Source organism: Oncorhynchus gorbuscha, linkage group LG18 (genome assembly GCF_021184085.1).
Source record: "Oncorhynchus gorbuscha isolate QuinsamMale2020 ecotype Even-year linkage group LG18, OgorEven_v1.0, whole genome shotgun sequence".
Classification (NCBI taxonomy): domain Eukaryota; kingdom Metazoa; phylum Chordata; class Actinopteri; order Salmoniformes; family Salmonidae; genus Oncorhynchus; species Oncorhynchus gorbuscha.
The window spans coordinates 1,336,697-1,348,341 of record NC_060190.1 but is presented as its reverse complement, the minus strand read 5'-3'; the positions used below and the strand labels follow the sequence as shown (position 1 = coordinate 1,348,341).

At 44.7% G+C, this 11,645-nt stretch overlaps 1 protein-coding gene across 1 annotated transcript in view; it reads right to left on the bottom strand.

Moving 5' to 3' along the window:
* LOC124002756 (zinc finger protein OZF-like) overlaps nt 1-7,831 on the bottom strand; it is a 23,187-nt gene extending 15,356 nt beyond the window's left edge. The window contains exon 1 of the mRNA XM_046310480.1: nt 7,178-7,831. Within this exon, the coding sequence (XP_046166436.1) occupies nt 7,178-7,433 (256 nt within the window). The 5' untranslated portion in view covers nt 7,434-7,831. The remainder of the gene's footprint in view (nt 1-7,177) is intronic.
* Nucleotides 7,832-11,645: the final 3,814 nt, after the last annotated feature.

Below are 11,645 nucleotides of genomic sequence, written 5' to 3'. Positions count from 1 at the left end.
TAGGATCCTTTAGGGTTAAAGTAGTGGAATGGGCTGGTGTAGGATCCTATAGGGTCAAAGTAGTGGGATGGTGTAGGATCCTATAGGGTCAAAGTAGTGGGATGGTGTAGGATCCTATAGGGCCAAAGTAGTCAGATGGAGTAGGATCCTATAGGGCCAAAGTAGTGGGATGGGCTGGTGTAGGATCCTAGGATAGGGTCAAAGTAGTGGGATGGTGTAGGATCCTATAGGGTTAAAGTAGTGGATGGTGTAGGATCTTTAGGGTTAAAGTAGTGGGATGGTGTAGGATGATTTAGGGTTAAAGTAGTGGGATGGTGTAGGATCCTTCAGGGTTAAAGTAGTGGGATGGTGTAGGATCCTTCAGGGTTAAAGTAGTGGGATGGTGTTGGATCCTTTAGGGTTAAAGTAGTGGGATGGTGTTGGATCCTTTAGGGTTAAAGTAGTGGGATGGAGTAGGATCCTTCAGGGTTAAAGTAGTGGGATGGTGTAGGATCCTATAGGGTTAAAGTAGTGGGATGGAGTAGGATCCTTTAGGGCCAAAGTAGATGGGCTGGTGTAGGATCCTTTAGGGCCAAAGTAGTGGGATGGTGTAGGATCCTTTAGGGTTAAAGTAGTGGAATGGTGTAGGATCCTTTAGGGTTAAAGTAGTGGGATGGTGTAGGATCATATAGGGCCAAAGTAGTGGGATGATGTAGGATCCTTTATGGCCAAAGTAGTGGGATGGTGTAGCATCCTATAGGGCCAAAGTAGTGGGATGGTGTAGGATCCTTTAGGGTTAAAGTAGTGGGATGGTGTAGGATCCTATAGGGTTAAAGTAGTGGGATGGTGTAGGATCCTTCGGGGTTAAAGTAGTGAGATGGTGTAGGATCCTTTAGGTTTAAAGTAGTGGGATGGGATGGTGTAGGATCCTTTAGGGTTAAAGTAGTGGGATGGTGTTGGATCCTTTAGGGTTAAAGTAGTGTGATGGTGTTGGATCCTTTAGGGTTAAAGTAGTGGGATGGAGTAGGATCCTTCAGGGTTAAAGTAGTGGGATGGTGTAGGATCCTTTAGGGTTAAAGTAGTGGGATGGGATGGTGTAGGATCCTTCAGGGTTAAAGTAGTGGGATGGTGGGATGGGATGGTGTTAGGATCCTTAGTGGGAGGGTTAAAGTAGTGGGATGGTGTAGGATCCTTTAGGGTTAAAATAGTGGGATGGTGTAGGATCCTTTAGGGTTAAAGTAGTGGGATGGGATGGTGTAGGATCCTTCAGGGTTAAAGTAGTGGGATGGGATGGTGTAGGATCCTTTAGGGTTAAAGTAGTGGGATGGTGTAGGATCCTTTAGGGTTAAAGTAGTGGGATGGTGTAGGATCCTTTAGGGTTAAAGTAGTGGGATGGTGTAGGATCCTATAGGGTTAAAGTAGTGGGATGGTGTAGGATCCTTTAGGGTTAAAGTAGTGGGATGGTGTAGGATCCTTTAGGGTTAAAGTAGTGGGATGGTGTAGGATACTTTAGGGTTAAAGTAGTGGGATGGGATGGTGTAGGATCCTATAGGGCCAAAGTAGTGGGATGGTGTAGGATCCTATAGGGCCAAAGTAGTGGGATGGTGTAGGATCCTATAGGGCCAAAGTAGTGGGATGGTGTAGGATCCTACAGGGTTAAAGTAGTGGGATGGTGTAGGATCCTATAGGGCCAAAGTAGTGGGATGGTGTAGGATCCTATAGGGCCAAAGTAGTGGGATGGTGTAGGATCCTACAGGGTTAAAGTAGTGGGATGGAGTAGGATCCGTTAGGGCCAAAGTAGATGGGCTGGTGTAGGATCCTTTAGGGCCAAAGTAGTGGGATGGTGTAGGATCCTATAGGGTTAAAGTAGTGGGATGGTGTAGGATCCTATAGGGTTAAAGTAGTGGGATGGTGTTGGAACCTTTAGGGTTAAAGTAGTGGGATGGTGTAGGATCCTATAGAGTTAAAGTAGTGGGATGGTGTAGGATCCTTTAGGGTTAAAGTATGGTGTAGGATCCTTAGGGTTGGGATGGATGGTAGGATCCTTTAGGGTTAAAGTAGTGGGATGGTGTAGGATCCTTTAGGGTTAAAGTAGTGGGATGGTGTAGGATCCTTAGGGTTAAAGTAGTGGGATGGTGTAGGATCCTTTAGGGTTAAAGTAGTGGGATTAGGATCCTTTAGGGTTAAAGTAGTGGGATGTAGGATAGGGGTGTGGGATGGGATCCTTTAGGGTTAAAGTAGTGGGATGGTGTAGGATCCTTTAGGGTTAAAGTAGTGGGATGGTGTAGGATCCTTTAGGGTTAAAGTAGTGGGATGGTGTAGGATCCTATAGGGTTAAAGTAGTGGGATGGTGTAGGATCCTTTAGGGTTAAAGTAGTGGGATGGTGCAGGATCCTATAGGGTTAAAGTAGTGGGCTGGTGTAGGATCCTATAGGGTTAAAGTAGTGGGATGGAGTAGGATCCTTTAGGGCCAAAGTAGATGGGCTGGTGTAGGATCCTTTAGGGCCAAAGTAGTGGGATGGTGTAGGATCCTTTAGTGTTAAAGTAGTGGGATGGTGTAGGATCCTTTAGGGTTAAAGTAGTGGAATGGTGTAGGATCCTTTAGGGTTAAAGTAGTGGGATGGTGTAGGATCATATAGGGCCAAAGTAGTGGGATGGTGTAGGATACTTTATGGCCAAAGTAGTGGGATGGTGTAGCATCCTATAGGGCCAAAGTAGTGGGATGGTGTAGGATCCTATAGGGCCAAAGTAGTGGGATGGTGTAGGATCCTATAGGGTTAAAGTAGTGGGATGGAGTAGGATCCTTTAGGGCCAAAGTAGATGGGCTGGTGTAGGATCCTTTAGGGCCAAAGTAGTGGGATGGGATGGTGTAGGATCCTTTAGGGTTAAAGTAGTGGGATGGAGTAGGATCCTTTAGGGTTAAAGTAGTGGGATGGTGTTGGATCCTTTAGGGTTAAAGTAGTGGGATGGTGCAGGATCCTTTAGGTTAAAGTAGTGGGCTGGTGTAGGATCCTATAGGGTTAAAGTAGTGGGATGGAGTAGGATCCTTCAGGGTTAAAGTAGTGGGATGGTGTAGGATCCTATAGGGTTAAAGTAGTGGGATGGTGTAGGATCCTTTAGGGTTAAAGTAGTGGGCTGGTGTAGGATCCTATAGGGTTAAAGTAGTGGGATGGGATGGTGTAGGATCCTTTAGGGTTAAAGTAGTGGGATGGGATGGTGTAGGATCCTTTAGGGTTAAAGTAGTGGGCTGGTGTAGGATCCTTTAGGGTTAAAGTAGTGGGCTGGTGTAGGATCCTATAGGGCCAAAGTAGTGGGATGGTGTGGGATCCTTTAGGGTTAAAGTAGTGGGATGGTGTTGGATCCTATAGGGTTAAAGTAGTGGGATGGTGTAGGATCCTTCAGGGTTAAAGTAGTGGGATGGTGTAGGATCCTATAGGGTTAAAGTAGTGGGATGGTGTAGGATCCTTTATGGTTAAAGTAGTGGGATGGGATGGTGTTGGATCCTTTAGGGTTAAATTAGTGGGATGGTATAGGATCCTATAGGGTTAAAGTAGTGGGATGGTGTAGGATCCTATAGGGTTAAAGTAGTGGGATGGTGTAGGATCCTATAGGGTTAAAGTAGTGGGATGGTGTAGGATCCTTTAGGGTTAAAAGTGGGATGGTGGGATCAGGGTTAAAGTAGTGGGATGGTGGATCCTTAGGGTTAAAGTAGTGGGATGGTGTTGGATCCTTTAGGGTTAAAGTAGTGGGATGGTGTAGGATCCTTTAGGGTTAAAGTAGTGGGATGGTGTAGGATCCTTTAGGGTTAAAGTAGTGGGATGGTGTAGGATCCTTTAGGGTTAAAGTAGTGGGATGGTGTAGGATCCTTTAGGGTTAAAGTAGTGGGATGGTGTAGGATCCTATAGGGTTAAAGTAGTGGGATGGTGTAGGATCCTTTAGGGTTAAAGTAGTGGGATGGTGTAGGATCCTATAGGGTTAAAGTAGTGGGATGGTGTAGGATCCTTTAGGGTTAAAGTAGTGGGATGGTGTAGGATCCTATAGGGCCAAAGTAGTGGGATGGTGTAGGATCCTATAGGGCCAAAGTAGTCAGATGGTGTAGGATCCTATAGGGCCAAAGTAGTGGGATGGGCTGGTGTAGGATCCTATAGGGTCAAAGTAGTGGGATGGTGTAGGATCCTATAGGGTCAAAGTAGTGGGATGGTGTAGGATCCTATAGGGCCAAAGTAGTCAGATGGAGTAGGATCCTATAGGGCCAAAGTAGTGGGATGGGCTGGTGTAGGATCCTATAGGGTCAAAGTAGTGGGATGGTGTAGGATCCTTTAGGGTTGAAGTAGTGGGATGGTGTAGGATCCTTTAGGGTTAAAGTAGTGGGATGGTGTAGGATGATTTAGGGTTAAAGTAGTGGGATGGTGTAGGATCCTTCAGGGATAAAGTAGTGGGATGGTGTTGGATCCTTTAGGGGTAGTGGGAAAGGGTTGAAGTAGTGGGATGGGATGGTGTAGGATCCTTTAGGGTTAAAGTAGTGGGATGGTGTAGGATCCTTCAGGGTTAAAGTAGTGGGATGGTGTTGGATCCTTTAGGGTTAAAGTAGTGGGATGGGATGGTGTAGGATCCTTCAGGGTTAAAGTAGTGGGATGGTGATGGTGTAGGATCCTATAGGGCCAAAGTAGTGGGATGGTGTAGGATCCTATAGGGCCAAAGTAGTGGGATGGTGTAGGATCCTATAGGGCCAAAGTAGTGGGATGGTGTAGGATCCTATAGGGCCAAAGTAGTGGGATGGTGTAGGATCCTATAGGGCCAAAGTAGTGGGATGGTGTAGGATCCTATAGGGCCAAAGTAGTGGGATGGTGTAGGATCCTATAGGGCCAAAGTAGTGGGATGGTGTAGGATCCTATAGGGCCAAAGTAGTGGTATGGTGTAGGATCCTATAGGGCCAAAGTAGTGTGATGGTGTAGGATCCTATAGGGTTAAAGTAGTGGGATGGTGTAGGATCCTATAGGGTTAAAGTAGTGGGATGGGATGGTGTAGGATCCTATAGGGCCAAAGTAGTGGGCTGGTGTAGGATCCTATAGGGTTAAAGTAGTGGGATGAAGTAGGATCCTTTAGGGCCAAAGTAGATGGGCTGGTGTAGGATCCTTTAGGGCCAAAGTAGTGGGATGGAGTAGGATCCTTTAGGGTTAAAGTAGTGGGATGGTGTAGGATCCTATAGGGTTAAAGTAGTGGGATGGTGTAGGATCCTTCAGGGTTAAAGTAGTGGGATGGTGTAGGATCCTATAGGGTTAAAGTAGTGGGATGGTGTAGGATCCTTTAGGGTTAAAGTACTGGGATGGTGTAGGATCCTATAGGGTTAAAGTAGTGGGATGGTGTAGGATCCTATAGGGACAAAGTAGTGGGATGGGCTGGTGTAGGATCCTATAGGGCCAAAGTTGTGGGATGGTGTAGGATCCTTCAGGGTTAAAGTAGTGGGATGGTGTAGGATCCTATAGGGTTAAAGTAGTGGGATGGTGTAGGATCCTTTAGGGTTAAAGTACTGGGATGGTGTAGGATCCTATAGGGTTAAAGTAGTGGGATGGTGTAGGATCCTATAGGGCCAAAGTAGTGGGATGGGCTGGTGTAGGATCCTATAGGGCCAAAGTTGTGGGATGGTGTAGGATCCTATAGGGCCAAAGTAGTGGTATGGTGTAGGATCCTATAGGGCCAAAGTAGTGGGATGGTGTAGGATCCTATAGGGCCAAAGTAGTGGGATGGGCTGGTGTAGGATCCTATAGGGTCAAAGTAGTGGGATGGTGTAGGATCCTATAGGGTCAAAGTAGTGGGATGGTGTAGGATCCTATAGGGTTAAAGTAGTGGGCTGGTGTAGGATCCTATAGGGTTAAAGTAGTGGGATGGTGTAGGATCCTTTAGGGTTAAAGTAGTGGGATGGTGTTGGATCCTTTAGGGTTAAAGTAGTGGGATGGTGCAGGATCCTTTAGGGTTAAAGTAGTGGGCTGGTGTAGGATCCTATAGGGTTAAAGTAGTGGGATGGTGTAGGATCCTTTAGGGTTAAAGTACTGGGATGGTGTAGGATCCTATAGGGCCAAAGTTGTGGGATGGTGTAGGATCCTTCAGGGTTAAAGTAGTGGGATGGTGTAGGATCCTATAGGGTTAAAGTAGTGGGATGGTGTAGGATCCTTTAGGGTTAAAGTAGTGGGATGGTGTAGGATCCTATAGGGCCAAAGTAGTGGGATGGGCTGGTGTAGGATCCTATAGGGCCAAAGTTGTGGGATGGTGTAGGATCCTATAGGGCCAAAGTAGTGGTATGGTGTAGGATCCTATAGGGCCAAAGTAGTGGGATGGTGTAGGATCCTTTAGGGCCAAAGTAGTGGGATGGGCTGGTGTAGGATCCTATAGGGTCAAAGTAGTGGGATGGTGTAGGATCCTATAGGGTCAAAGTAGTGGGATGGTGTAGGATCCTATAGGGCCAAAGTAGTCAGATGGAGTAGGATCCTATAGGGCCAAAGTAGTGGGATGGGCTGGTGTAGGATCCTATAGGGTCAAAGTAGTGGGATGGTGTAGGATCCTATCGGGCCAAAGTAGTGGGATGGCGTAGGATCCTATAGGGGGGAGTGACCAAAATGTGCAACATCACACTCTGACCTGCGAAAGGCAATGATACAGCTTCTTCATGTGAAAAGTCACATGAAGAAGAAGAATAAGGGTTGACAAGAGCAAGACTTGGCTCTGATTATAAAAAGAAGATATGGGCGTTTTTATAATCCCAAAGTCTAGGACCAAGAAACATGGAGAGGCAGCCTTGAGTTACTATGACCCCAGACTCTGAACCAGCCTGTCAGAGAACCTGAGGGGGATCAAGAGGCATGGAGAGGCAGCCTTTAGTTACTATGACCCCAGACTCTGAACTAGCCTGCTAGAGAACCTGAGGGGGACCAAAACTGTGGACATATTTCAAATAGATTTTAATAACACACCTTTTCAGCTTTGCTTTTCCTTTAAAGTAGTTACGTTTTTATTGTCACTCTTTGGCTTTTTGATCCTCTGTTGTGCAGTAAATATTTATTTTTGTTTTTCTCATTCTGTTGCATTCCATGTCTGAAAGGTGCTGTATAATAAATATTGATTTGATAGTGGGAGTGTGACTCTGCCCTTTAGTTCAACAACTGCAGTGGGTGTTTCTGTTGTAAGACAGTAAGTAACTTACTGGGGTTAATCAGATGTCCAGTATCCTCTTCTTCTTCTTCCAATACGACAGTTATCTCTCCCTCCTCCTTCACTCCAAAAACGGGATCTTCATCTTTCTCTTCTTTCACTGCAACATCCTCATCCTCTACTTTTGTTACTGTGACATCCTCCTCTTCTTTCTCCTCTTTCACGACAACATTCAGCCACAGACCCTCTTTATCCGTCCAGCAGACCTCCTCTTCTTCATCAGGAGGAGAGCAGCTCAGTGAACTCATGGTCAGAGATGTTAGCTAACAGTTAGCTATCTAGGCTAGTGAACTAAACCAGTCAGCTATCTGACTAATAACAACAATGTAAATATGAAATTAAATGGGATAACTAGCTAGACGACAGAAGAAGTGAGTTTAAAACACAGTGGATAATATACATGAACGAGTGTAAAGAGCTTCAATGTTTCAGCTAGCAAGCTACCGAGGTGGCTGACCATTATCATTTAACTATAAAAGAACATGGCTGACTAGTTGGCTTGTCACTAGTTACTACAGCCACAATGTCAACATCGGCTATCGTAAAAACAATATATGAAAACAAACATTACATTTTTTTGTTGTCTTCATTTAAGGTTAGGCATTATGTTAGGTTTAAAAATCTGAATTGAATAAGAGAAGTTGAGAATTGAGAATTGGGCGAGGTTTAGCCATAATTATGACTTTGTGACTGTGGTAACTAGTGACGACCGACTGGCTGTTGTTGTTTAAAGAAGAGTCCAGTTCACCACCACGTCACATTCTGGCAGACTGGCCTGAAAGACTCACAGCGCCCTCTGCTGACTGGAGTGGGAAACGCAGCTGAGGGAATGTTTTATTTTATTTTCTGACTACAAGTTAAAACAATTTCAACGATTGGTTTTTATTTTATTTCCAATAATAAGGTTATATCACATTATATTTACATTTACATTTAAGTCATTTAGCAGACGCTCTTATCCAGAACCTCAAAGTTCGTATTAATCATTTAGGCTGTATCAGCTAAATGTCATCCTATATTCCTCTCTATCTCTCTCTCTGACCCTCTCTCTCCATCTCCCTCTCTGTCTCCCACAATCCATCTCGTTCCATATTTTCCCACTGCCAACCACTGGGCTTTCAATTCAATTAAAGGGGCATTATTCACATGGGAAACATATTGTAATGAAACGGCAGGGAGCAGGTCACGAACCCTCGACCTTCTAGCCCGAAGTCCAGGGCTCCAGCGGCAGAGTCAATATCCGCGCTTATAAACCCAGGGTCGTTTCAATATGTTAACATTGCCAAAGCAAGTGAAGTATATTATATACATAGATTTTACAAGTGAAATAAACAATAAAAATGAACAGTAAACATTACACGCACAGAATTTCTAAAATAACTTTAAAAAACATTACACTATTTTGTAGTGAGTGGAAACGCCAACCGGATGCTTCATATTTATACATCCGGTGAATGATCTGTCTCATTGTTCTGTGGTGATAGTGGAAGGACCGCTTCTTACCACAGTCATAAAGTCATAATTATGGCAAAACCCCATCCATTTACACAACTTTTCTTCTTAAAATCTGATTTTTAAACCTAACCTTAACCACACTGTTAAGATTATGCCTAACCCTAATCTCAAATGAAGAACAAAAAGTAGATTTCTGTTTTCAGAAATGTTTTACCAATGTTGACTTTGTGGCTGTAGTAACTAGTGACAAGCCAACTAGTCAGCCATGTTCTTTTATAGTTAAATGATAATGGTCAGCCACCTCGGTAGCTTGCTAGCTGAAACATTGAAGCTCTTTACACTCGTTCATGTATATTATCCACTGTGTTTTAAACTCACTTCTTCTGTCGTCTAGCTAGTTATCCCATTTAATTTCATATTTACATTGTTGTTATTAGTCAGCTAGTGGGCTGCTTAAGTTAGCATAGCTAGCTAACATCTCTGACCATGAGTTCACTGAGCTGCTCTCCTCCTGATGAAGAAGAGGAGGTCTGCTGGACGGAGAAAGAGGGACTGTGGCTGAATGTTGTTGTAAAAGAGGAGAAGGAAGAGGAGGATGTCACAGTAACAAAAGTAGAGGATGAGGATGTTGCAGTGAAAGAAGAGAAAGAGGAGGATCCAGTTTTTGGAGTGAAGGAGGAGGGAGAGATAACTGTCGTATTGGAAGAAGAAGAAGAGGATACTGGACATCTGATTAACCCCAGTAAGTTACTTACTGTCTTACAACAGAAACACCCACTGCAGTTGTTGAACTAAAGGGAAAAGTCGCGCTCTCACTATCAAAACGGACATATCTTTGAACCCTTATTCAAGTTCATGTGACTTTTCATCAGACTAGATGTTGTTTTGCCTCCTGACGTGGGTCGGAGGGCAGTTTTGTGTATTTTGGTCTGACAAAATGTAAAATTGCACCACCATCTTACCCTGTACCTATACATTATCTAACCCTGTACCTATACACTATCTAACCCTGTACCTATACACTATCTAACCCTGTACCTATACACTATCTAACCCTGTACCTATACACTATCTAACCCTGTACCTATACACTATCTAACCCTGTACCTATACACTATCTAACCCTGTACCTATACACTATCTAACCCTGTACCTATACACTATCTAACCCTGTACCTATACACTATCTAACCCTGTACCTATACACTATCTAACCCTGTACCTATACACTATCTAACCCTGTACCTATAATCTAACCCTGTACCTATACACTATCTAACCCTGTACCTATACACTATCTAACCCTGTACCTATCTAACCCACTACACTATCTAACCCTGTACCTATACACTATCTAACCCTGTACCTATACACTATCTAACCCTGTACCTATACACTATCTAACCCTGTACCTACAATCTAACCCTGTACCTATACACTATCTAACCCTGTACCTATACACTATCTAACCCTGTACCTATACACTATCTAACCCTGTACCTATACACTATCTAACCCTGTACCTATCCACTATCCCCATAACCCACCAGCCCATCCCACTACTCTGGCCCTATAAAGGATCCTACACCAGGCCGTTGACCTGGGAGATGTAACGTAGTAAATGTAAATCCGGAACTCTCTAATTATACTGAAAAAATATATATATAAACGCAACATTCTACAATCACCTTTGACCTTTTATTCAATGAGCTGGTACTTGGGATCAGAGAGCTCCCATGGTGTTCTTACTACTTTTCATAACATACATATAGAGATGCCGCAAGTTGTTGGTAATGGAAATGACGTTGAAAGTCATGGAGATGTCATGAAATTCCAACTGTCAAAATGTGTATGAAACCTGACAATTTGACTACAGGTATTTACTTTTAAAAAAGTAGCAAAAAAATATTAAAATGTTATTAAAAATAAATAGTTTAAATGGTATTGGGGCAGCAGGTAGCAGGTAGCAGGCAGCAGGGCAGCAGGGCAGCAGGCAGCAGGTAGCAGGGCAGCAGGGCAGCAGGTAGCAGGGTAGCAGGGCAGCAGATAGCAGGGCAGCAGGTAGCAGGGTAGCAGGTAGCAGGGCAGCAGGTAGCAGGCAGCAGGTAGCAGGGCTGCAGGTAGCAGGGTAGCAGGTAGCAGGTAGCAGGGCAGCAGGGCAGCAGGTAGCAGGGTAGCAGGGTAGCAGGGCAGCAGGTAGCAGGGCAGCAGGCAGCAGGTAGCAGGGCTGCAGGTAGCAGGGCGGCAGGTAGCAGGGCGGCAGGTAGCAGGGCGGCAGGTAGCAGGGCGGCAGGGAGCAGGGCAGCAGGTAGCAGGGCGGCAGGTAGCAGGGCGGCAGGTAGCAGGGCGGCAGGTAGCAGGGCAGCAGGTAGCAGGGCAGCAGGTAGCAGGGCAGCAGGCAGCAGGGCAGCAGGTAGCAGGGCAGCAGGTAGCAGGGCAGCAGGGCAGAAGGCAGCAGGTAGCAGGGCAGCAGGTAGCAGGGCAGCAGGTAGCAGGGCAGCAGGTAGCCTAGTGGTTAGAGCTGGCTCGTAACCGAAAGGTTGCTGGATCGAATCCCCCGAGCTCACAATCTGTCGTTCTGCCCCTGAACAAGGAAGTTAACCCACTGTTCCCTGGTAGACCGACATTGTAAATAATAATTTGTTCTTAACTGACTTGCCTGTCAAAATGTGTATGAAACCTCACAATTTGACTACAGGTATTTACTAAAAAAGTTGCAAAAAATATTCACATTTATTAAAATACTTCAAAGAAATAGTTTAAATGGGTATTGGGGTGGCAGGTAGCCTAGTTTAATTTTTTAATTTTTTAATTTAAAAAATCCTTCTCCCAAAATGTTTGACATTTATTCAAAAGCTCTTCTTCTGTCAAATGTTGCTTCTTCTTTCTTTTGTTTCTTTTTCCCCTCCGTGTAGTAACTCCATCTTAATGGAATTAGATCTTTACATTCTGTCTCCCTGCTTGTAGTAACATTAGATCTTTACATTCTGTCCCCCTGCGTGTAG